General features: G+C 42.3%; 1 protein-coding gene across 1 annotated transcript in view; it reads left to right on the top strand.

Annotated features, from left to right (window-relative positions):
• The window catches only part of LOC117508271 (sodium- and chloride-dependent GABA transporter 2-like), a 121,175-nt gene that overhangs the window by 56,678 nt on the left and 37,515 nt on the right, over window positions 1–26,982 (top strand). The window contains exons 6-9 of the mRNA XM_034167955.1: window positions 1,450–1,584; window positions 7,573–7,676; window positions 17,922–18,046; window positions 25,300–25,412. Coding sequence (XP_034023846.1) covers window positions 1,450–1,584; window positions 7,573–7,676; window positions 17,922–18,046; window positions 25,300–25,412 — 477 coding nt within the window. The remainder of the gene's footprint in view (window positions 1–1,449; window positions 1,585–7,572; window positions 7,677–17,921; window positions 18,047–25,299; window positions 25,413–26,982) is intronic.

Here is a 26,982-nt window from a genome sequence, read left to right on the forward strand (position 1 = left end):
TTTTTTAAATCATTGCTACAGCCTTACTTTAAAGCCAAAAGAAGCACAACATCATGCCAAAATACAGAACGGTGTAGACGTGTGTCAGGAGCATCAGAACTGCTAATTTATACAAAGCAGTTTATTAAAGAAAATCCTTTTGTGTTTTTTTACTTCAGTTATTAATTTCTGATTATCTTGATTAACATGATAATGAACCTTGGGCATTTGTTTTTAAACAAAGTAGCATGAAAAGTAATGTGTACATTTTTAAGTCTGGTAGATTACTTCATTTATATTTGCATTTCAACCAGGAAAAAAGACACCATAAACAAAAGCAATCAGAGATTTCTGATGTCCACCAATCTGGATCACCTCCAAAATTCAGTGGAGTCTTCAATGCCCCAATATCTATCTGTGGTGCAAATCTAGTGAGAATCCGTGAAGTAGTTTTGACATAATCTTTCAAATCTTGATCTAGAATCCAGATTCAGATCCGGATCACCTCCAAAATTTAATGGAGTCTTCCATGGCGTAATATGTATCAGTGGTGCAAATTTGGTGAGAATCCGTTAAATAGTTTGGACATAATCCTTTAAAGCCTATATAACAAGAAATCTTGATCCAGAATCTGGATACAGATCACCTCCAAAGGGTGGTCTAATGGCCTAATATGTATCTGTGTTGAAAATCTTGACAAGACTATGCACATGGTCACACACCCAAGACAGAGGATACAAACTCAGACAGCTGAATGACGGGTGACGGGACACACTTAAAAGACACAGAGGCAACTAAATGACCCGAGCCCTGACCAAACTCAACATTTTCCCCCTGTGTCTTTCCATTTCATTACACATAACTTAAGGTATGTACTTATTTGTTTTGGTTTCTTTGCATCTATGGATTCCTTGGGTTGTTACTGACATCTGGTGAAAATTTCCTTTTCAATAGCACCTTTAGAAATATATTTACTGAGAAAAATGGTGATGTGTGAATACTTATTTTAACAGCTGTACTTAGATTGCAAAATGTCAGATACTTCAAGTCTCACCGAATTTCACCATTTTGACTGACATATCCCTCTTACAGGATCATTCACCAAAGTTATAATAAATAATGTCATGTACCTTTGGCAGAAAATGGTATATTCACAAACTGGTGAAGGATAAGAATACCTCTTGCAGGATTAAAGAAAAAGGGCATCCAAACTGAGGAAAGAAAAAGTTGATCCAAGAAGTGACAAAGAGTTGCTGACATCCTTTCTGTGAAAGACAATGTAACAAAAAATATTCTAAAGAGGCTTTAACATGATAATATTCATTCCCTTTCTCTTTTTAATAGTTATGACCAACAGTAGCCTTTATCATCACGTAGTGACGGGTAGTCAACACGTTAGAGAACCATAAAATTGAAGTTAAAACAAGATTTGCATAGTACTTTTTTGATTATGTCTGTCATTTTTCCTAGGTGGTTTATTTCACTGCTACCTTTCCCTATATAATGTTGTTCATCTTGTTGATCCGTGGACTTTCGCTTCCTGGAGCTCTACAGGGAGTGAAGTTTTATCTTCTTCCGGAACCATCGCGTCTGATAGACCCTCAGGTAGTACCACAGCGATGGACTATAAAGTAGGGGTTTCCGGTTGGAGATCTATGGGCTGGTTAACCCCAACAAGCTTGTACTTTATTGCCCCATCATAGCTTATCTCAAATACCAAAGTATGATCCTTATGATAATTTTCCTTGAACTTGTTCACAATTCTGTGATGTACATCACACACACACACGCACACTTTTCCTGGTATTTATGCTTTGTAAAGCAGCTCTGTACCAGCTCACAACTTCATCTACCAATTAGTCCCACTCTGTTCTCAACCTTACATTCCAAATTGTGACCATCTCACATCGGTGGTCACAATTTGTTCCAGATTTGAACAAAATCCTTTGGCAAAACAAAGGGATACATTCAAACAAACAAACCAACAAAAATAGAAATCTAGGCAAAACATTGTTTTTCCTGCATTAATTCTACCTATCAATGATAGAAGCAAATTCTGCCTCTCAAAATTTGCTTTAAACCAGGTCGCCAGAGAAGAGAAGTTAGCAGAACACGGAGATGAAGGACAGATCTCATTAATCCCTAGATACCAAATCCTGGTGGACTAAATTTGAGTGTTAGATCATTCTGTTTAAGTAATAAAGTCCGTAGGCTCAGAGAAAAGCATTCACTCTTAAGAATGCTCATTCACAATGAATCAAAGTATTCACAGTACTTTACTTTTTCCACATTTTGTTCTGTTACAGCGTTGTTCCAAAATGGAGTAAAAAAATTGTTATTGTTTATAATCTCAAAGAGTTAAGAGTGGACCACAAAATGAAGACACTCATCACTCACTCATCTTAAACCGCTTTTCTGGGTTCGCGTCACAGGGGCAACAGCTCCAGCAGGGGGCCCCAGACTTCCCTTTCCCAGGCCACACTGACCACCTCTGACTGGGGAACACCAGCCACCCTCCTCAGGAAGCCCATTTCGGCTGCTTGTACCCGCGATCTCTTTCTTTCGGTCATGACCCAACACTCATGACCATAGGTGAGAGTAGGAACGAAGATTGACCAGTAGATCGAGAGCTTTGCCTTTTGGGTCAGCTCCCTTTTTGTCACAACAGTGCAGTAGAGCGAATGCAATACTGCCCCTGCTGCGCTGACTCTCCAGCCAATCTCACACTCCATCGTCCCCCTCACTCGTGAACAAGACGCCGAGGTACTTGAACTCCTTCACTTGGGGCAAGGCCGTATTCCCTACCTGGAGTAGGCAATTCATCGGTTTCCTGCTGAGAACCATGGCCTGAGATTTAGAGGTGCTGGTCCTCATCCCAGATGCTTCACACTCGGCTGTGAACTGATCCAGTGAGTGCTGGAGGTCACCGGCCGATGAAGCCAACATGACTACATGATCTGCAAAAAGCAGTGATGAGACCCTGAGCCCACCAAACTGGAAACCCTCCTCCCCCCGACTGTGCCTCGATATCCTGTCTGTGAATATCAGAAATAGGATTGGTGACAAGGCGCAGCCCTGGTGGAGGCCAACCTCCACCAGAAACGAGTCCAACTTACTGCTGAGCACCTGAACACAGCTCTCGCTTTGCGAGTACAGAGATTGGATGGCCCTGAGAAGGAACCCCCTCACTCCATACTCCCACAGCACCTCCCACAGTATCTCCCGGGGTACCCGATCATACGCCTTCTCCAAGTCCACAAAACACATGTAGACTGGGTGGACATACTCCCAGGCACCCTCCAGGATCCTTGAGAGACTAAAGAGGTGGTCGGTTGTTGCACGACCAGGACGGAACTGGCATTGTTCCTCTTCAATCAGAGGATGCTTGAGAAGCTCTGCCAGAGGTGTGAATTGCAGATCTGTTGGACAGTGGGTTCCTCCAGATGTACGAGGACGTGCGCGCTTGCCTGTGCATGTGCACGTGAGAGTGCAGTGGTACCAAACTTATGGAACCAAATTTGCACTCTAAATGGAACCAAGCCGCACTCTAAGTGCAATGCAACACAAATGGGATGAATTAATCCATGTCATGTGACACACAAAGCACCAATCAAATGACAAGAATCCACTCAGCTGTTATATAAAACTAATTCATGAAACATGAAGTGTGCATCATATGTAAATTAAACTGGCTCAAGTTGTGGCTCTTACAATACATAAAAACATTACAAGTCTTGAGTTACTCCATCCATCCATCCATCAATTTTCTTCGGCTTTATCCGGAGTCAGGTCGCGGGGGCAGCAGCTCAAGCAAAGCCGCCCAGACCTCCCGATCCACACACACCTCCCCCAGCTCCTCCGGGGGAACCCCAAGGCGTTCCCAAGCCAGCCGAGAGATGTGATCCTTGAGTCTTGAGTTACTCATTTTATTTTATTCTGTTTTGCTTTAATACATTTCCAGCCAATCCTGAAGTAAAATAGCTCAACAAAAGCTTCAACAACAAAAGTTTAATTTGAAAAGACCTGCCCCCCTACAGCTCTGTGGATTTATAAGAAAACCGAATGCCAGATTATATTTGATAGGACTAAAATATGACTAAATAAAAATGGTATGTGAATGACCAAAAAAGAACTTTTGACAAAACTGAAAACGCAGGTGACAAAATTAACACGGGACTGAACTTGAGGCCCTTGATTTCCTGTAGATGATGACGTGCATTCTTGAATACAGCATGGGCCCGTGCTGTCTTTGTCGTGTGATCTGGAAAGATGGAGATGATCAAGTTCCTCATCTTCATCTGTTGTAACGCTCCAGTCTTTCTGAGGATGACACAGCCGGTGTAGTAGAGGAGCTTCACCACTGCAGGAAGAAGACAGTCACCGGTGTTTCATTCTGTCATCAGAGCTCTGTGAGGTTTGTCCACAAGTGGCTCCTTCTCAAATCCAAAAGCTTCCATCAGAAGTTTAGAGTCGTTAGTGGTGGTTGACGTCATTTTCAAGGGCATGAATAGTCCCAGTGTTATGATAGCGAGCTTTGGACTCCAAGTGCTCACATTTATTTTCCAGCTTGAGCAGTTCTTCAGACTAATAGACTTTTCACCCAACTTCCTTATATTTGACAATGCCCTGGGTTGCTCCGGTGGTACTGCTCACAGTGTAAGACGTGGTGTCCCTCAGCCAGGCATACTGCGGCCTGTGAGGTAGCTGGAGATCCAAGTGACCAGGCAGACCACTTGCATCCTGTTCAGTTTTTCCTGAAGCACAAGGGGCTGGATGGTGTTGAAGACACTTGAAAAGTCCAGGAAGGGAATCCTCACAATGCTCTTTTTCTTACCTAGGTGGGAGTGGACTCAGTGCAGCAGGTAGAGGATGGCATCCTCCACACCAACACCTGCCCGACATGCAAACTGCAGACAGTCCTGGGCATGTTGCACCTGAGATTTGAGAAAGGAAGAGCCGCTCCAGCGTATTCACCAGGTGTGAAGTGATGAGAGTGCCGCTGGTCGGAAGTCATTCAGCTTGCTGGGCCAGTTCTTCTTAGGAACTGGAACAATGCATGGAGTCTTCCAGAGACTCCCCCACCTCGGCCAGTCAGACCATCTTTCCTTCCTGCTTTCCCCAGCCTACACCCCCCTCAGATGCAGTGCCAGACAGACTACAAAGACTGTTACAACCTGGCCCAAAAATGCACTCTCCCAGTTGCAGGACTGCTTTGAACAGATGGACTGGGACTTATTCGAACATCAGGAACTGGACTGGACTATATCCAGTTCTGTGTCAGGAATGTGACTGTGGACAAAAGCATCCGGGTCTTCCCAAACTAGAAACCCTGGATGACTAGCCAAGTCCGCACACTCCTCAGGGCCAGTGACGCAGCCTTCAGGTCTGGCGACAGAGCTCTGTACAGCGCTGCTCAAGCTAACCTGAAAAGAGGAGTGAGAAGGGCCAAAGAGGACCACAGGTTGTGCATAGAGTCCCACCTGGCCAGCAACAACACACGGGAGGTGTGTCGGGGCATAAAAGACATCACAAACTTCATGGACTGTGATGTGTCATCAGGACACCTGAGTGCGCCACTGGCAGAGGAGCTAAATTGCTTCTTTGCCCATTTTGATACATCCCAGCAGCACTCATCTGCTAAAGCTCTGCCCCCACCCCCACTGCTCTCCTGCTCCACTCCACTCACTGTACAGGAGCATGAGGTCAGACAGGTGCTCCTGGCAGTGAATCCTAAGAAAGCTGCCGGCCCAGACGGAGTACCTGGCAAGGTGTTCCGCAGTTATCCCGTCCTGCCTCAGAGCAACCACAGTAATCCCTGTGCCGAAGAAGTCTCCCATCACCAGCCTGAATGACTACCGTCTGGTGGCCCTTACTCCGGTAGTCATGAAGTGCTTCGAGAGTCTAGTTCTCCAGCACATCAAAGTCTATCTTCCTCCAGACTTTGACCCTCACCAGTTCGCATACCATGGGAACAGATCCACAGAGGATGCCATCACCGTAGCATGGCTCCTTCTTCATCCTTCATTATTTGGTGGGACCGCGGCTTTATGGCCTGTGATAGTTTTCACACCTTCCCAGACCTCCTTCATGTTATTTTATTTCAGCTTCTGCTCCACCTTCCTCCTGTAGCTGTTTTTTGCTTCTCTCAAGCAGTCATCTGTTTAAATGTGGGAGGAAACCCACATTTAAATACTTGAATAAGTGAAATAGTTGGCTCCTGGTAGCGTTGAAAAGTTAAAAATATCCATGGTGTTATGTGTCGACGCGGGTTGAGGAGCGAACCTGCGTCAGACAGAACCCAGCGCTAAAAATAACCAGAAAGCGGTTCCAACAACAAAAACAATTTATTTTTCACCTGTGCCTAAATAAAATGTACAAAACCAAAACCAACATCCTTCTGGAGGAGTGACTGTTGGCACGCTCTCCAGCGCCCGCAAGGAGAGAAGTCCAGCGCTCCTGGACCCACTACCACCAGACAAACACCCCCCAGGTGGACACGACAAACTGACTCTCTGTGAAGCAAAGAAGATGTGAGGTAAGTCAGCAGTTACAACAATGTCTTTCAAAAGACACACGCTATCAGCAACACATTCAGGTCTGTACTTTTTATCTTTATGCAAATGAGCAGCTTCTCACAACAGGTGGAGGATCACTTATCCTGCACGCCAGAGCAGTGAGAAGCAAGCTGCACAATTCTCATCACAATTCAAGTATACTGTGTAACAAAACACCAAGTTACTATCAACAATTAGTCAAATACTTAATTACCTTTGATGTGTGCTGACAGCATGTGTCCTCACCCTTCCTTGCTTCACGGCTCGATGTGTCAAACCCAGGTGCGGTCCTCAGCGTCTCACAAACGAACATCACAAGGTAGAGTTCCCGGCAGTTCTGCTTGAATCACACATGCCTTAAAAGCAGAACGCCATCCAATTATCTGCTTCAGCTGAAAGTCTTTAAGGTTGCATGTGGGCACCAGTCACAGGTGCTTCACATGATGTTGATGAGGGTAAGGATTCTTCAGCCAGCACCTTCTCCACAGACAAATCAGTTTCCATGCCACCTGAGGAGCAAAGAAAAGAAAAGAACACCAAAACATCCAGCCACACCCCCCAACACACAACACATGGGATATGTATAAAGTACACAATGTCTTCAGGAGAAGAGCAGAACGCTAGAAAGGAAAGGAAAAAGAGCTGAAAAATATATAAAACTGGAGTGCTACTGGAGAGGCAGCTATCTCCCAAAGTGCAAAGCAAAAAATACATAAAATTATATATTTCCTCAGGTAAAGAAAAAATTGTCAGATGGTAAAGCCTCTGCCTATCATACTAGTCTCCCTCTTCAAACTCCAAAAAAATGCTGTTCTGTATGAACCTAAGGACACTGCAATCACTGAAGAAAGTTTTGTCCTAATGTCAACACATTTTATTTCGTCAGAATGTACCATATATTTGGTTGTTTGTTTTTCTATGTTGTTTTCGTTATTGAGCTTTTCAAGTTGTCTTTCTGGGAGGGCATTTGAGCTTGACATCATAACTGTAGTTTGTACTACAGCTGGAAAATGTACTCAGTACTTGTCTGTTGGAACAGGTTTGGATGGAGGCCGGGGCTCAGATCTTCTTCTCATACAGTTTATGTGGGGGTGCTTTAATTGTGCTTGGCAGCTACAATACCTACAACAACAACTGCTACAGGTAAGCATCTGACAAATGACAAATTAAAAAATAACGCAATGCTAAAATATCCTTGGATGAGCACTGTCTTCTTTATAATATGCAGTTGTTTAATTGGTATTCCTCTGCAATGTGTGTGTGTGATATATATATACACACACACACACACACACACACACACACACACACACACACACACATATATATATATATATTTAAAAGGGCTGGGTAAGTTAACGTGTTATTATCGAGTTAATGCATTAATTAATTAATGGAGTACTTCGAGTCTTAAATATCACCTAAATGCAGCACACACAGCTGATACCAGCAAATCATTCAATGAAACACACTTCGGCGCAAGGCTTTGGCAGGCTACATTAGATGCAGTGTGTGGGAGAACTATTGATAAACAAAGTCAAGAGAAGCTGGCAAATGTGACAGCGAAATGGATTGCTACAGACTGCAGGCCGATGAGTTTTGTGGAAGACGTCGGTCTGAGAAACATTCTGAGAATCGCAACAAATGACGGCACGTATGACATTCCCTCACAATGCACCATAGAGGAGAGGACTGGAAAAGCCACAACTTTACAACGTGCACTGCTGTTGCTCTCACTGGGGAGTACTGGAAATCACTGGGTAATTTTAAAGTGTAATTTAGCTTTTATTTTTCCTTCTTGGTGGTGGGACAAAGCAGGTTGAGAAACTCACCCAGAGCAGACAGTCACTGAGGAACTTCTTAAAAACCCCTTTAAAAACCCATAACAAGTAACTTCCATCATCAGGAATTAATTTTCAGACATCATCTTCCAAAACAAGGGTGTCATGTGGAGAACAGTTTTCACCTATGATGATGAATCCTGGGAACAGGCCAGATTAAAAGACTTTATTTAATCCGTAGGCCGGCTTCTAAAGTTCTAGCTTTCGTTGTTAGCTCCACGTCTTCTCCATTTTTTGTAGAAGTGTTACAGTGCTACATGCAGGCCTGGCATATGTACTACAGCATTTTCATGTGGTTTCACTGGATCTGTGAGAACGGAGATATTTCTTGAATGGACCACATTTTGAAAATGACAACGAAAAAGACTGTATAGCATGGATGGGATGTAAAACATGGCATGAAATTACAATAATAAATGAGGAATTACTTTCTTGGGGGTGCTGTAGGGGTGCTATGACAAATGGCTTGTGCCACCCACGCTTTTGTTCATATGGCAGAACATTTAAAATAAAATTGTGATGTACACTACTTTTGAATTCATTTTTGTTTTTTGCGTATAACAATGCGATAATCATGATTAATCATGGAAATCATGCGATTAATTGCAATGAAGATTTTTAATCGTTGCCCAGCTCTAATATATAGTTATTTACATTAATTATTAAGATCCTATTTTCTTATTTATAATTTGTCGATGTTCAATCAATCCCCTCTATTTTGTCACATGATAATTTCACAAGGACTACAATGGAAATGAGCATTTATTGTTTATGCTTTATTGTGTTATCTGTGTATCACTGATATATTCACTTATGTATGTTTATATTGATGTTGGAGAATAATCTCAATCACTCAATCAGTCAGTCATAAACAATATTTTATTTACCTTTTAACAGCATGTGCAGTAGGACGTGCATGTGCGCATACATGAGCTTTGAAATGACTGGAAGTTACCTTTACCCGTGTAAGGTGAATAAAAAAAATGATAATTTGCTACTTGCTGTTAACTTTGCTGCACACAGTGGCAAAATAAGGTGTAGCAAGTTTAAATATTGAATAATTATTAAGATCTCAATTGGACTGGACCCAGTGGTGTAGTCTACATTTTTGAAGTGGGTAGACTGTGTTTTTTTCCCGTCATCAACCCCGTGCGTATGCGCCCCCGGTTATTAACATTTTTAACACCATAACAACAAATAAATCTATACTTTCCATCTGATCATTTATATTCTATATTTGCCACAGTGTCAATTCCAACGGGAAAATGGTGTATACTGTTTTGTTTTTGGCTGCAATCACCGAAGCATTCTCAAAAGTAGCATTTTTTGGAGAAGGGAAGATGAGGCAAATGGGAGAGGTCGTGTCAGTAAGAGTTAGTCTAAACAGCTAACCAGAGTAGCTGTGTTCTCTGGCCTGCACGACCGCCTCGACACGTTTAAGCTCTGGGTTATAAACAAACTGCAACACATGTCCACTTTCCACCGCATTGTCACTTTTTCTTTTCATTTTCACTTTGTTTACCTGTACTTTGCCCAAAAACCCTGAGAAAGTGCCATGTTTCTGTCCCCAGAAGCTGAGACATTATGTCATATGCATCATATTTTACCGTTTTAGTGCCCACATTTAACAAGACTGCGCTGCACAACAGCCATATAATAAACAAATTATTGACCTCGCTTGCTCGGTCTGTACAGGGATATCAAATCTCTGTGTTTTTTGCACAGATCTTGCTGTCCATACTGTCAACACCTTGGTCTGATATTTCCTCGTACAGACCTCTTGCCCAGTTAATAATCCTTTATCCTTTATTCTGATTCTGATTTTGATCCTGCTGGCAATTCCTCTGTGTCTCCAACAAACCTTGTGGCTGTAGGAGTTGTATTTTCTGAAGATCTTAAAGTCAAATTATGGCTTCTCAGATAAAATATGTTTTTAAAAATGTCTAAAGCTTTAAAGAAAATGACCCAGAAGAAAACTAGTTGCTGTGGAGTAAAATTTTTAGATACCATCAATAACTGCTGATCTGCAAACTGAAAATTCAATTCTCAATTAATTCAGAAAAATATGCTTAATTTTTTTGTTCTAAATATACAGTATACTTGATACAGTAGTGTTCAGAATAATAATAGTGCTATGTGACTAAAAAGATTAATCCAGGTTTTGAGTATATTTCTTATTGTTACATGGGAAACAAGGTACCAGTAGATTCAGTAGATTCTCACAAATCCAACAAGACCAAGCATTCATGATATGCACACTCTTAAGGCTATGAAATTGGGTATTAGTAAAAAAAAAAAAGTAGAAAAGGGGGTGTTCACAATAATAGTAGTGTGGCATTCAGTCAGTGAGTTCGTCAGTTTTGTGGAACAAACAGGTGTGAATCAGATGTCCCCTATGTAAGGATGAAGCCAGGACCTGTTGAACATGCTTTTTTCTCTTTGAAAGCCTGAGGAAAATGGGACGTTCAAGACATTGTTCAGAAGAACAGCGTAGTTTGATTAAAAAGTTGATTGGAGAGGGGAAAACTTATAAGCAGGTGCAAAAAATTATAGGCTGTTCATCTACAATGATCTCCAATGCTTTAAAATGGACAAAAAAACCAGAGACGCGTGGAAGAAAATGGAAAACAACCATCAAAATGGATAGAATAACCAGAATGGCAAAGGCTCACCCATTGATCAGCTCTAGGATGATCAAAGACAGTCTGGAGTTACGTGTAAGTACTGTGATAGTTAGAAGACACCTGTGTGAAGCTAATTTATTTGCAAGAATCAAATCAAATCAAATAAAATCAATTTTATTTATATAGCGCCAAATCACAACAAACAGTTGCCCCAAGGCGCTTTATATTGTAAGGCAAAGCCATACAATAATTACGGAAAAACCCCAACGGTCAAAACAACCCCCTGTGAGCAAGCACTTGGCGACAGTGGGAAGGAAAAACTCCCTTTTAACAGGAAGAAACCTCCAGCAGAACCAGGCTCAGGGAGGGGCAGTCTTCTGCTGGGACTGGTTGGCGCTGAGGGAGAGAACCAGGAAAAAGACATGCTGTGGAGGGGAGCGGAGATCAATCACTAATGATTAAATGCAGAGTGGTGCATACAGAGCAAAAAGAGAAAGAAACACTCAGTGCATCATGGGAACCCCCCAGCAGTCTAAGTCTATAGCAGCATAACTAAGGGATGGTTCAGGGTCACCTGATCCAGTCCTAACTATAAGCTTTAGCAAAAAGGAAAGTTTTAAGCCTAATCTAAAAGTAGAGAGGGTGTCTGTCTTCCTGATCCGAATTGGGAGCTGGTTCCAGACGAGAGGAGCCTGAAAGCTGAAGGCTCTGCCTCCCATTCTACTCTTACAAACCCTAGGAACTACAAGTAAGCCTGCAGTCTGAGAGCGAAGCGCTCTATTGGGGTGATATGGTAATATGAGGTCCCTAAGATAAAATGGGACCTGATTATTCAAAACCTTATAAGTAAGAAGAAGAATTTTAAATTCTATTCTAGAATTAACAGGAAGCCAATATGGGTGAAATATGCTCTCTCCTTCTAGTCACTGTCAATACAACTGAAGGCTTTTTAGGGAACTTTTAGGACAACCTGATAATAATGAATTACAATAGTCCAGCCTAGAGGAAATAAATGCATGAATTAGTTTTTCAGCATCACTCTGAGACAAGACCTTTCTGATTTTAGAGATATTGCGTAAATGCAAAAAAGCAGTCCTACATATTTGTTTAATATGCGCTTTGAATGACATATCCTGATCAAAAATGACTCCAAGATTTCTCACAGTATTACTAGAGGTCAGGGTAATGCCATCCAGAGTAAGGATCTGGTTAGACACCATGTTTCTAAGATTTGTGGGGCCAAGTACAATAACTTCAGTTTTATCTGAGTTTAAAAGCAGGAAATTAGAGGTAATCCATGTTGTTATGTCTGTAAGACAGTCCTGCAGTTTAGCTAATTGGTGTGTGTCCTCTGGCTTCATGGATAGATAAAGCTGGGTATCATCTGCGTAACAATGAAAATTTAAGCAATGTTGTGTAATAATACTGCCTAAGGGAAGCATGTATAAAGTGAATAAAATTGGTCCTAGCACAGAACCTTGTGGAACTCCATAATTAACCTTAGTCTGTGAAGAAGATTCCCCATTTACATGAACAAATTGTAATCTATTAGATAAATATGATTCAAACCACAGCAGCACAGTGCCTTTAATACCTACGGCATGCTCTAATCTCTGTAATAAAATTTTATGGTCAACAGTATCAAAAGCAGCACTGAGGTCTAACAGAACAAGCACAGAGATGAGTCCACTGTCTGAGGCCATAAGAAGATCATTTGTAACCTTCACTAATGCTGTTTCTGTACTATGATGAATTCTAAACCCTGACTGAAACTCTTCAAATAGACCATTCCTCTGCAGATGATCAGTTAGCTGTTTTACAACTACCCTTTCAAGAATTTTTGAGAGAAAAGGAAGGTTGGAGATTGGCCTATAATTAGCTAAGATAGCTGGGTCAAGTGATGGCTTTTTAAGTAATGGTTTAATTACTGCCACCTTAAAAGCCTGTGGTACATAGCCAACTAATAAAGATAGCTTGATCATATTTAAGATCGAAGTATTAATTAATGGTAGGGCTTCCTTGAGCAGCCTGGTAGGAATCGGGTCTAATAGACATGTTGATGGTTTGGAGGAAGTAACTAATGAAAATAACTCAGACAGAACAATCAGAGAGAAAGAGTCTAACCAAATACCGGCATCACTGAAAGCAGCCAAAGCGAACGATATGTCTTTGGGATGGTTATGAGTAATTTTTTCTCTAATAGTTAAAATTTTATTAGCAAAGAAAGTCATGAAGTCATTACTAGTTAAAGTTAAAGGAATACTCGGCTCAATAGAGCTCTGACTCTTTGTCAGCCTGGCTACAGTGCTGAAAAGAAACCTGGGGTTGTTCTTATGTTCTTCAATTAGTGATGAGTAGTAAGATGTCCTAGCTTTACGGAGGGCTTTTTTATAGAGCAACAGACTCTTTTTCCAGGCAAAGTGAAGATCTTCTAAATTAGTGAGACGCCATTTCCTCTCCAACCTACGGCTTATCTGCTTTAAGCTGCGAGTTTGTGAGTTATACCACGGAGTCAGGTGCTTCTGATTTAAGGCTCTCTTTTGCAGAGGAGCTACAGCATCTGAAAGACTTCTACTGTAATGAAACTTATTCCCCACTGCTGGGTAGTCCATCAGAGTAAATGTAAATGTTATTAAGAAATGATCAGACAGAAGGGGGTTTTCAGGGAATACTGTTAAGTCTTCAATTTCCATACCATAAGTCAGAACAAGATCTAAGGTATGATTAAAGTGGTGGGTGGACTCATTTACATTTTGAGCAAAGCCAATCGAGTCTAACAATAGATTAAATGCAGTGTTGAGGCTGTCATTCTCAGCATCTGTGTGGATGTTAAAATCGCCCACTATAATTATCTTATCTGAGCTAAGCACTCAGTCAGACAAAAGGTCCGAAAATTCACAGAGAAACTCACAGTAACGACCAGGAGGACGATAGATAACAACAAATAAAACTGTTTTTTGGGACTTCCAATTTGGATGGACAAGACTAAGAGTCAAGCTTTCAAATGAATTAAAGCTCTGTCTGGGTTTTTGATTAATTAATAAGATGGAGTGGAAGATTGCTGCTAATCCTCTGCCTCGGCCCGTGCTATGAGCGTTCTGGCAGTTAGTGTGACTCGGGGGTGTTGACTCATTTAAACTAACATATTCATCCTGCTGTAACCAGGTTTCTGTAAGGCAGAATAAATCAATATGTTGATCAATTATTTTATCATTTACGAACAGGGACTTAGAAGAGAGAGATCTAATGTTTAATAGACCACATTTAACTGTTTTAGTCTGTGGTGCAGTTGAAGGTGCTATATTATTTTTTCTTTTTGAATTTTTATGCTTAAATAGATTTTTGCTGGTTATTGGTGGTCTGGGAGCAGGCACCGTCTCTACGGGGATGGGGTAATGAGGGGATGGCAGGGGGAGAGAAGCTGCAGAGAGGTGTGTAAGACTACAACGCTGCTTCCTGGTCCCAACCCTGGATAGTCACAGTTTGGAGGATTTAATAAAATTGGCCAGATTTCTAGAAATGAGAGCTGCTCCATCCAAAGTGGGATGGATGCCGTCTCTCCTAACAAGACCAGGTTTTCCCCAGAAGCCTTGCCATTTATCTATGAAGCCCACCTCATTTTCTGGACACCACTCAGACAGCCAGCAATTCAGGGAGAACATGCAGCTAAACATGTCACTCCCGGTCCAATTGGGGAGGGGCCCAGAGAAAACTACAGAGTCCGACATTGTTTTTGCAAAGTTACACACCGATTCAATGTTAATTTTAGTGACCTCCAATTGGCGTAACCGGGTGTCATTACTGCCGACGTGAATTACAATCTTACCAAATTTATGCTTAGCCTTAGCCAGCAGTTTCAAATTTCCTTCAATGTCGCCTGCTCACCGAGTTATACCACGGAGTCAGGTGCTTCTGATTTAAGGCTCTCTTTTGCAGAGGAGCTACAGCATCTGAAAGACTTCTACTGTAATGAAACTTATTCCCCACTGCTGGGTAGTCCATCAGAGTAAATGTAAATGTTATTAAGAAATGATCAGACAGAAGGGGGTTTTCAGGGAATACTGTTAAGTCTTCAATTTCCATACCATAAGTCAGAACAAGATCTAAGGTATGATTAAAGTGGTGGGTGGACTCATTTACATTTTGAGCAAAGCCAATCGAGTCTAACAATAGATTAAATGCAGTGTTGAGGCTGTCATTCTCAGCATCTGTGTGGATGTTAAAATCGCCCACTATAATTATCTTATCTGAGCTAAGCACTAAGTCAGACAAAAGGTCCGAAAATTCACAGAGAAACTCACAGTAACGACCAGGAGGACGATAGATAACAACAAATAAAACTGTTTTTTGGGACTTCCAATTTGGATGGACAAGACTAAGAGTCAAGCTTTCAAATGAATTAAAGCTCTGTCTGGGTTTTTGATTAATTAATAAGATGGAGTGGAAGATTGCTGCTAATCCTCTGCCTCGGCCCGTGCTACGAGCGTTCTGGCAGTTAGTGTGACTCGGGGGTGTTGACTCATTTAAACTAACATATTCATCCTGCTGTAACCAGGTTTCTGTAAGGCAGAATAAATCAATATGTTGATCAATTATTTTATCATTTACGAACAGGGACTTAGAAGAGAGAGATCTAATGTTTAATAGACCACATTTAACTGTTTTAGTCTGTGGTGCAGTTGAAGGTGCTATATTATTTTTTCTTTTTGAATTTTTATGCTTAAATAGATTTTTGCTGGTTATTGGTGGTCTGGGAGCAGGCACCGTCTCTACGGGGATGGGGTAATGAGGGGATGGCAGGGGGAGAGAAGCTGCAGAGAGGTGTGTAAGACTACAACGCTGCTTCCTGGTCCCAACCCTGGATAGTCACAGTTTGGAGGATTTAATAAAATTGGCCAGATTTCTAGAAATGAGAGCTGCTCCATCCAAAGTGGGATGGATGCCGTCTCTCCTAACAAGACCAGGTTTTCCCCAGAAGCCTTGCCATTTATCTATGAAGCCCACCTCATTTTCTGGACACCACTCAGACAGCCAGCAATTCAGGGAGAACATGCAGCTAAACATGTCACTCCCGGTCCAATTGGGGAGGGGCCCAGAGAAAACTACAGAGTCCGACATTGTTTTTGCAAAGTTACACACCGATTCAATGTTAATTTTAGTGACCTCCAATTGGCGTAACCGGGTGTCATTACTGCCGACGTGAATTACAATCTTACCAAATTTATGCTTAGCCTTAGCCAGCAGTTTCAAATTTCCTTCAATGTCGCCTGCTCTGGCCCCCGGAAGACAATTGACTATGGTTGCTGGTGTCGCTAACTTCACATTTCTCAAAACAGAGTCGCCAATAACCAGAGTGGTTCCTCGGCGGGTGTGTTGCAGAGTGGGGAAAAACAGTTAGAAATGTGAACGGGTTGGCGATGTACACGGGGCTTCTGTTTAGTACTACGCTTCCTCCTCACAGTCTTTCCTGGCTGCTCGGGATCCGCTGGAGGGGAACTAACAGCGGCTAAACTACCTTGGTCCGCACCGACTACAGGGGCCTGGCTAGCTGAAGGATTTTCCAAGGTGTGGAGCCGAGTCTCCAATTCGCCCAGCCTGGCCTCCAAAGCTACGAATAAGCTACACTTATTACAAGTACCATTAATGCTAAAGAAGGCCGAGGAATAACTAAACATTTCACACCCAGAGCAGAAAAGTGCGGGAGAGACAGGAGAAGCCGCCATGCTAAACTGGCTAAGAGCTAGTAGCTGCGCTAAGGTAGCGGATTCCTAAAAACACACAAAGTGAATAATGTGTAAATAATTTAGAGGTGATTCAGCAGAGGGAGTGCTTTAGTTTAAGGCACGTGAAGATTACACTGTGAAACAAATCGTTATCTAGTTAACTAGATCAATCTAACTGCGCAGATTAAACAGCTAACAGATACAGCAAAACACCGCTGTGCTCCTGAACAGGACGTGATACAATACCGCAGTGAGAGCCAACCACCAGACCATCCAGACATCCCCCGCAAAGTCCCTCTGTTAAATAAAAGACGTGCAGAAGTGGTTACAATATGCTAAAGAACACATCAACTGGCCTAAAGAGAAATGGAGGAATATTTTGTGGACTGATGAGAGTAAAATTGTTCTTTTTGGGTCGCAGACAGTTTGTGAGATGAACCCCAAACTCTGAATTCAAGCCACAGTTCACAGTAAAGACAGTGAAGCATGGTGGTGCAAGCATCATGATATGGGCATATTTCTCCTACTATGGTGTTGGGCCTATATATCGCATACCAGGTATCATGGATCAGTTTGGATATGTCAAAATACTTGAAGTCGTCATGTTGCCTTATGCTGAAGAGGACATGCCCTTGAAATGGGTGTTTCAACAAGACAATGACCCCAAGCACACTAGTAAATGAGCAAAATCTTGGTTCCAAACCAACAAAATGAATGCCTCGCAGATGTGAAGAAATCATGAAAAACTGTGGTTATACAACTAAATACTAGTTTAGTGATTCACAGGTGCTAAAAAAGCAGTTTGAACATAATAGTTTTGAGTTTGTAGCGTCAACAGCAGATGCTACTGTTATTGTGAACACCCCCTTTTCTACTTTTTTTTTTACTAATAGCCAAATTTCATAGCCTTAAGAGTGTGCATTTCATGAATGCTTGGTCTTGTTGGATTTGTGAGAATCTACTGAATCTACTGGTACCTTGTTTCCCATGTAACAATAAGAAATATACTCAAAACCTGGATTAATCTTTTTAGTCACATAGCACTACTATTATTCTGAACACTACTGTATATAGATGATATATTGGTGATATAGCAACACACACCTTTATCTGAGTTGACATGGAATGACCCTTTTGTCCATGCCAAGAGTTCTTGTTTTTAGTTTCTTTACATTCATTTGTTTGTTTGTTTTACTGCAGAGACTCTCTGTGGCTGTGTTTACTGAACAGTGGTACTAGTTTGGTTGCTGGCTTTGCGGTCTTCTCTGTGCTGGGATTCATGGCTCATGAACAGGGCGTTCCCATTGCACAAGTGGCAGAATCAGGTAATGTTGATTACAATGATAAAGCGTCTTTTGACATCTTCCTTCACCTTAATTTACAGAATATTCAGAAGATTGTACAGCAACATCTTGTTGTAATGTTACACCACTAGACAAAAGTGTGTTGATGAGGCCTGAGGTGAAGCTGTTGCAGATTAGCCAGTAATAGAATCCAGATGCAAAAACACACACAAAGAATACACTCATTGGGCCTCATGTATCAATGCTGCGCACTTGTGGCGTAAATTTATGGCGTAAACTTGAAATACACCAAAGTCGCCGTGACATGTATCAAGCAGTGCGCACCTGCCCATTTCTGGCGTACGCCTGACGTGATCTTGATAAATGCGGCGGGTGGAAACGACCGTAAATTATAATAAACACGCCCATAAATATTCAGACTCCACTTCAGACACACCCTCATTTTACGACATGAAAGCCAGGAAGACAGCAATGAAAAAGAACTTCACCAATCACGACGCGTACCAATAGAGCGTCAAAAGCGGCTGTCGTATCAATTGTTTTGTAGTATATAATCAATAAAGTATTACAGTGATCCCTCATTAATCGCTGGAGTTACGTTCTAAAAAATAGCCCGAAATACGCAAAACCACGACGTAGTCAGCGTTATTTTTTACAATTATTATAGACGTTTTAAAGCTGTAAAACCCCTCACTAGACAGTTTATACACTTTCTCAATCAGGCATGAACATTTTCTCACTTTTCTCTCGTGTGTAAACACTCTCAAAGTTCAAACCTTAGTAGGAAAATAAGACCAAACTGTTTCAGGCCCAAACATTTGTTTGAGAAATAAAAATAGAACGTTTTCCTATAAATAATTATGATGGCATTTAGAACTAACGAATTAATTTTAACGATCAACGAACGAGGTCGGACACATAAGAAATTATTAATAGTAACTCACCAGTATGTCACAGATCAGGCCTCTGCGTCCTGACGCTGCGCCTTTTTCCACTCACATCTGGCAGCAGGTGTTTGTTTCTGTGGGACAAACACAGTTATGAGTAGTTGTTGGTGCTCTTTTTTCTTCTGGGCGACAAGATTCTTATAAACAGACACACAGAACACTGTAAAAAAAAAAAGGCATGCAAAATTGGACTAAATACTCCGCGAGACTCCGAGGCCACGACAGGTGAACGGCGTTATAGCGAGGGACCACTGTATTCTCTTTTCACATGTCAGTAATTCTTGACATGTGGATATTTGCTCGCTCAATTAATAAGACACGCCTAATCTGTCAGATTTCTTGATTTTTTAAATGTATTTCTGTATTTATTTTATTGTGACAACCGAATGGAGACGACAAAACCTGGTTGCAGCACGGGCGAATTAAGGGAATGACGAAACTACAGTTGTTATTATCAATTTCATAGTCTAAAACGATCACACCACATAAAGTTAAGCTCAGCGCTGCTCTGGCTCCAGGCTCGAAGTCTGGAGAAAAAGGCGAGCAGCGCTGTCTTTGCAGTCAGCGCTGTGACCACGGATCGTGCTCCATAACAATCCCGCAAAAGCAGGATTTGTATTGATTATTATGTAGTATAATCAGGAAAGTGTTATTTATGTAACATATGCATTGATTTGTATAATGGCACTGTTTATCATGTTGATCATCTTCATTTTTATGTGGATTCCAGCGCTGGTTCATTTTGGTGTATAATTTACGCCACCTCTCGACCTGGTGTATATTTTCAGTGCAGCGTACGCCAACGACCACATTGATAAATGCCAAGTAGCGCAGCCGTTTTGGCGTACACCCCATATACGCTCAAATATCGCCGTACGCAACGTTGATACATGAGGCCCATTGAGTTTATTTAGGGTTATGGGGAGATGGATTCAAAGCAGGGGAAGTCGTGTTGCAGAGACCTCATGGTTGTTGTGAGGAGTGGACCTGTCTCAGTGTGATGAGGCATATTTCAACTACAGAGACTTAAAGACTCGTGGCAAGACATGAAGACTTGGGAGTGGACTCACAAGACATGAAGATGTGAAGACTTACTTGATATAATGTTGCAGATGGGTGAGGTGACAATGTCTGATGAGAGGAGAAAACTTGATGTGGTGAAACCTGTGAATGCAAATTAACCTAAATAATTAGATAACCAACATTCACAGATGGGAGTCAAATATAATGAAAAAAGCAGAAATCTGAGACAAAAGAAATGTGAGAATTGATAGTATGATCAGTGATGAGACAAGTCAGATAAGTTATTGTAAAGAACAGACAGGCGTGTGGATGCAGATGAGCACACTTCAGTTCAACTTATTTATTCAGTATGTCACCCCAAGGTGCTTCACAAGAGTAAAGTCTAACCTTACCCACCCCCTGAGCAAGCGCACTGGCAAAAGTGGCAAAGAAAACGTTCCTCAGCTGTCTTTCAATACAGGTAGAAACCTTAAGCAGCCGAGAGACAGTCGGGTGACCATTCATTCTTCACCTCCTCAAAGTACTCCCTCCACCTTCTCAACACACTCTCCTTGTTTGTCAGCACCTTTTTCATCCGCATCCTTTGTCACTCTTACCTGCTGCACATCCTTTTTAGTTTGGACCCTTTGTCTGACCATACACTGCAACAGTTTGGGCACAGATAACCAAAACCTTAGCTTCAATAACTGCTAATCCGTGAACTGAAAAGTTAACTTTTATAATGCTAAACCAATAAACCGCTAAAATATTTCACGGAGGTTGCAGCTAACCACTAACTGAACTTAAAGTGACTGAAAAATCACTAAGGGCCCTTAGGCAAGGTCCTTAATCTGCTAGTTGCTCTTGGTGTATAGTGAATAGTGAGTATATAGTGTATGGCAGCACCCTCATATCAGGGTGAATGTGAGGCATTATTTGTAAAGTGCTTTGAGCATCTGGTGCAGATGGAAAAGCGCTATATAAATGCAGTACATTTATTACTGACTTGGTACACTGTCAGCTACTGATAAGCAAGTTTCAAGTTTAAGCACTGCCGAGACTTCTGAGTAAAATCAAAGGCAATCACAAACCCCAACTGAACAATGAGGCAGAGCTTCTGTCTTTATGTATCCTGCCTGCTGCTGCCCCCCCCCCCACCAACAAAAGTGTCATCTACTTTCCACATACAACAACACAGACAGTGGGCAGGAGACATGAAACGCAAAGCACTTTTCACTCATGGTTTCACTTATAAACAAAACTAATATCTTTTAAAGTAATGCACAAATTTTGATGGTTTGAGCATTAACAGACACACGCGGCAAAAGGCATTTTCTCCTTTCAATCACTGGTTGGTTTATTTATTTGTAAAACCAACACACCAGTTACTGTAATGTGTGTGTTGGTTTTTATAACCTCTTTTGCAAGGGAGACCTGGACAATTATAAAGTTTCCAATTCACCTAACCTACATGTCTTTAAATGTGGGAGTAAAGCAGAGCATCCCGGTGGAAGTCTACCTGAACACGGGGAGAACATGTAAACGCCACACAGAAACTCCACAGGTGGGAATCGAACCCATGACCTTCTTGCTGTGATGCAATAGTGCTAACCACTAATCCACCTTGCTATATGTGCCCCTTCGACACCCTGATGTCTGTCCAGGGTGTACCCCACCTCATTACTTGTGACTGCTCTAATAAGTTCCACTACGGTCCCCTTTATTCAGAGAGTAGCGTCAGCTGAGAACATGGTGCCATTTTGGGGCACCATGTTATGCTTTCAACATTTTTTTTCATCATTTTACCACATACAGCAACACGTCCAGGTACAGATACTATCAAAATAAATATAAAATAGTTCAGCTATCAAATTTACATAAATTTACAATTTATGATGATTTATTTAATTAATTTAAAGCCTAATTTATGCTTCTGTAACTCTGCAAGTCTGTGTCATTTTAAAGTTCTCTGTTGCTCGACTAAGCTTTATTATGGATTAATTTGACCCTCAATAAGCTTGTCTTTCTACAATCATCACCTCCAATTCAAAGGTAAGGTGTATAATTTCCTCTTTTTCTAACTCTGTATTGTAAAGTTGCGGACTTTTCTTTTCCTACGTGATCCCAAAATGTAATCAGCGTGCGCAATGCAAAAATTATTAAAATATGTGAGGGGAGACGAAGGAGTGAAAGCAGAAAAGTGTCAAATCACAGCCTTTTGCAGTGTCTGATTTAACAGGTGCACGTCAGGCTGAGTCTGTGTCTGAGCACTGTTTGAAAAAATAAACGGTTGGTTGTATCTATTTGTGCCTCCAAATGCACAACAACCCGGCATTTCCAGCAAATAAATAAATAAAGTAGCTGGATTTACATGCATATAGATTAACAGCGAACGCCATTTTGGCCCCAAGCTGGCACCATGAGTCGTGTGGCCTGTTTTTTCTTTTTTTTTTTCGACTCGTCATGTTGCTACTCTCTGAATAAAGGGACTCCAGGTTCCACCACCCACCGCCCTGCCATGACCCCCAGTTGGAGTAAGCAGGTTTAGAAAGTGGATGGATGAATGCTTTTATTATGGATACCATTTATTTCCTTAAACCTACTCAATTATCTGGTCTTGGAACTGGCACTCAGAATGCACTAACTTGTGCACCACTTATGGCTGAGATGTAGTAAAATCTACGGTGTATGCCCTTCCTGCTTCTGTCTGCTTCTAACTGGGCCTAACACTAAATCTAGGAAATGGAACACAGGTGTGTGAGAATGTTCGGGAAGGGTGTATGGATGAAAGAGACAAAGATGAGAAAAGACTGGTGCAAGCGAGTGCAGTTGGACAAAGGGGTAGTGACAGTGACACTAACAAAAACTGGTCCGTGGATGAACCAAACAGAGATGAGGAAAGACTGGTGCAAGCGAGTGCAGTTGGACAAAGGGGTAGTGACAGTGACACTAACAAAAACTGGTCCGTGGATGAACCAAACAGAGATGAGGAAAGACTGGTGCAAGAGAGTGCAGCTGGACAAACCATGTGTGACAGTGACACTAATAAAAACAGGGGTGTGGACATACCAAACAGAGATAAGACTGGTGAGGGACAAGAACGTTCAGTGACAAAAGGGGCATGATGTGACATTACCTAAAACCAATAATAAACAAAATAATAGGGATGCACTGATCCTGATACCAGTATCGGGTATCAGCCCGATCCCGTATTCATTTACTCATACTTGTAATCATAAAATGTATCCGATACTCCGTGACCTGATACCGCTTTACAGCAGCGTGATGTCAGCCTCTCAATGTGGGATTTTCATGCTCATGCTCATTTGTGCCCATGTGTCAGTCACACCCACATTGGCAGATGTGGTGGAAAGGAGACAGACAGTGGTGGCCATGGTAACAGGTAGGGTTGTTGAAATATGCCTTGAGGGCCTTCCGCCGGGTCCTCCTGGCCCTGGTGTCCCAACATGTACCTGCCACATGGTGGACGTCAACAAGCTGGTCTCTCCAGACCCACGCCACAATGTTGTGGGCCTCATCCTCCTCCTTCAGCATACCCATGTGGCACATGAGGATGTGGGGGCACACACAACACACAATAATGTCCTGGATTATGGAGGGGCCTGTCTGCAAGATGGTGAGGAGTGCCTGCTATCTCTGGGCCAGTATCCCAAAGGCATTTTCCATCAAACATTGCCCCTGGAGATACAGCAGTTGTGGATACACTCATCGCTCTGGAGGTACTTATGGCCATACGGCTTCATCAGGTAGGTCCTGATGCCGAAGGTGTCATCGCCTAGGATGAAGTGTGGCATGGCTATGTCATTGTGGGGAAGGGGGGATGGCTCCCATCTTCCAGGCACTGCTTCAACTCTGACTCATCAATGAAGATCTGGGTGTATGACATACTGCCACACGCCCTGATTTCAAGCCAGAGGACGTTGTAGTCCCCATATTCAAGGGCCATCAGGACCACAGAGAAGAACCTGTTGTAATTGTGGTACAAGTAGCTGCTCCTGGGTGCTTTCCTGATGGCCACATACTTCCCACCCAGGGCACTCAGGGCGTGGGGGATCTGCCACCTGCTATGGAAAACCTCCTCGATGGGTACCCATTCTGCCAGTGTGGTGGAGCGGGCAATCAATTCGTACTTGTACTCATCCACAATGGCCTGGCAGACCTTGGGAATGAGGAGGCTGATGGTGGTGCGTGCCACGCGGAAGCTGTGCATCAGACTTGGTTATCTGTTGCCTGTCACCAGTTACCTCAAACCCGATGGCCAGCTTGGGTACCGCAGGTAGTGCCTGCCTCATTCAGGTGTCCTGTTGCTGGATCCTGGGCCCCACCCTCTGCACCAGCTTGTTGAACATGGCAAGCTCCATCCGCAGGTAATTGTGGAACGCCTGTGGGTCCTCCACATGGAGCTCCTCTATCAGCTGTGTATAGTGGCAGTATAGCCATCTACTCTCCTCAGTCAGCCTTTGTCTGGTCTGCAAGCGTCTTCTCCTCCTCCTCCTTGCCGGTCTGCTGCTGCCCTCCACCAGTTACTGTACAGCTATCTGCAGCAGTGCTGTTCGTTCAGTCGTGTCCATACTCTCTGTAGTCTTGGAATAATGACACGGTTGCATTGGGTGGCCTTTTATACTCTGATGCTGGTGGGGATGTTTCGGCCACCATTCTTGGAACATTTTGTTTCATTTGTGTCATAATGCGGTTACAGTCCTGTTATTCTGGTTACATTTCCTTTAGGTTGTTACATGTTTGCTACACATGCATCAAACATGTAACAACAAGGCATCATGCCTTTGAGTTCCCTTCATACAGCATTCAGGATGCCTTCCGAGCGGCTCTCGGGTGGTATTCGGACAGCGTTCGACCCTCTGTCATAAAGCCTTCTGAATATTCCGGCTGAATTCTGCTGGTATTGGGGGGATTCATGCGACTCATTCATTCATTCAACCTGCACTCTGGGTATTCGTACTGTGTTCCAGGTGTATCTGGCCTCAATTCGGGTGCTGCTGCACACTGAATGTGTGATTCATTCGAGGCGGCTTCGGCACACATTGTGGGTATTCAAACAGCATTCATACATGGCTGTCAGAATGTCTGTCCCAACTGTGTCTCGAACTTTGGCTTTTTCCTATTTGGTATGTTTTGGCTTCATTCGTGTTGATTCTTGTTAAGTGTAACAGGGCCTTTAATTAGCAGTTTCATTATACTGATTAAAATAGACTGGATTGGACAGCTATGTTTCCTGACTGCACATTGTATTGTACCTTTTCATGACCGTCACAGGAAGATTAACCACCATTATGCTGTTTACAGGTCCGGGCCTGGCATTCATTGCATACCCTCAGGCTGTAGCCATGATGCCTCTCCCTCAACTGTGGGCCGTCTGTTTCTTTGTAATGGTGATTCTCCTGGGTCTGGACACAGCAGTAAGACTAATAAAGACGTTAACTTCAGAAAAATTACATGTATTACAACAGTGTACTTACAGTTGTGGTAAGTGGTTTACATGAATGTTACGGCAATATTGGGCTTTATTTTATTTCTTTGAACTTTTTTCTGGACAGAATTCTACAGGATACACGTTTACTAGAAGCACAAAAAGGACTTCATGCACGGGCTGCAAATCAGTTTGAAGGGTGCAGGAGGTCCCAGACCTTGATCATTTCAGATTTCAAAGCCATCAGACCAGGCTAAAGGGGCATTTACACAAGCCTGCCTTTGCTTCACACAATAGCACGAACGCCGTTGTGACGATCCCACCCGCTGTGTTCACAGTTGGACGCCGTTCTTTGTTCTACCGGCTGGACGCTGCGTATATAAAATAATTATTTCGTGGCAGATTAATCATTTTTTTCTGCAAATTGGCTGTTGAAAATGGCTCTAATCACTTCCTGAATCACAGAGGAGGCTGCAGCCAGAGCCATTCGCGCGCATACCTAACAAGCTATAGAAAACATTTTGAACCATCAAAAAAGGTAATTATTTGTCATGTTAACCTTGTCATGGCTTGATAAAACAGTTGCGTGTTCTTTCCTTCTTGTCTGCAGCTGTTAAATTATGTTTATAACAGATTTAACTTCTTGTTATAATCCTTCAGAAAAACATGGCATACGCCAAAACCCAGAAACTGGCGGAAGCACAAAAATTTTCAGATGTGTCAAAGTGTGCATAGGCATGGATCCATACACATTCCATTTGTACACCCCAATCAGACGTGGAATTGAGTGCACATGAACACGCACCAAGTTCCTCCCTTTCCACACCCCTATTTAAACATGCCCTGGAGTTTGGATTCTCCACACCGTCACATCAGTCAACATGAACACAGAAAAGAAATAATACAGAGCGTGAGCTATAAATGACTTGAAGTGGCATGGGAACACAAAGTCATTTGCTGAATGGTAACTGGACTGCATTTATTTAGTGCTTTTCCACCTGCATCAGACAATTTCAATTCAATTCAATTTACTAAACTTATAGAGCGCCAAATCACGACTGCGTTGTCTCAAGGTGATTCACATAAAACAACTAAACAATAAAAATCAAAACAAATAAAAAAAAAAAATCAAAGAGCATGATGAAAAAGTTAAAATATGATAAAAAGTCAAAAAGGTAAAAAAAAATTAAAGAATGAGAACATAGTAAACAATATATTAATCATATTAAATAGCAAACAAATGCGTCTTCCACAGAGTCTGACTGCCTCACTAAAACAGGGAGATCATTCCACAGGATTGAGGCATGATAGGAAAAAGCTCTATGTCCCACAGACTTTTTATTCACCCTCGGGACACAGAACAATCCTGCGTGCTGTAAGCGCAGAGCCTGGGCCGGTATGTAGGATTTAAGTAGATCCGTCAAGTAGGGTGGTGCCAGTCCATAAACAACTTTATAAGCCAGTCACAGGACCTTAAAATCTGATATCGCAGAGACAGGCAGCCAGTGAAGAGATGCCAAAATGGGAGTAATGTGGTCAAACCTTCTGCTTTGTGTCAA

Source organism: Thalassophryne amazonica, chromosome 4, assembly GCF_902500255.1.
Source record: "Thalassophryne amazonica chromosome 4, fThaAma1.1, whole genome shotgun sequence".
In the NCBI taxonomy this organism is placed as follows: Eukaryota; Metazoa; Chordata; class Actinopteri; order Batrachoidiformes; family Batrachoididae; genus Thalassophryne; species Thalassophryne amazonica.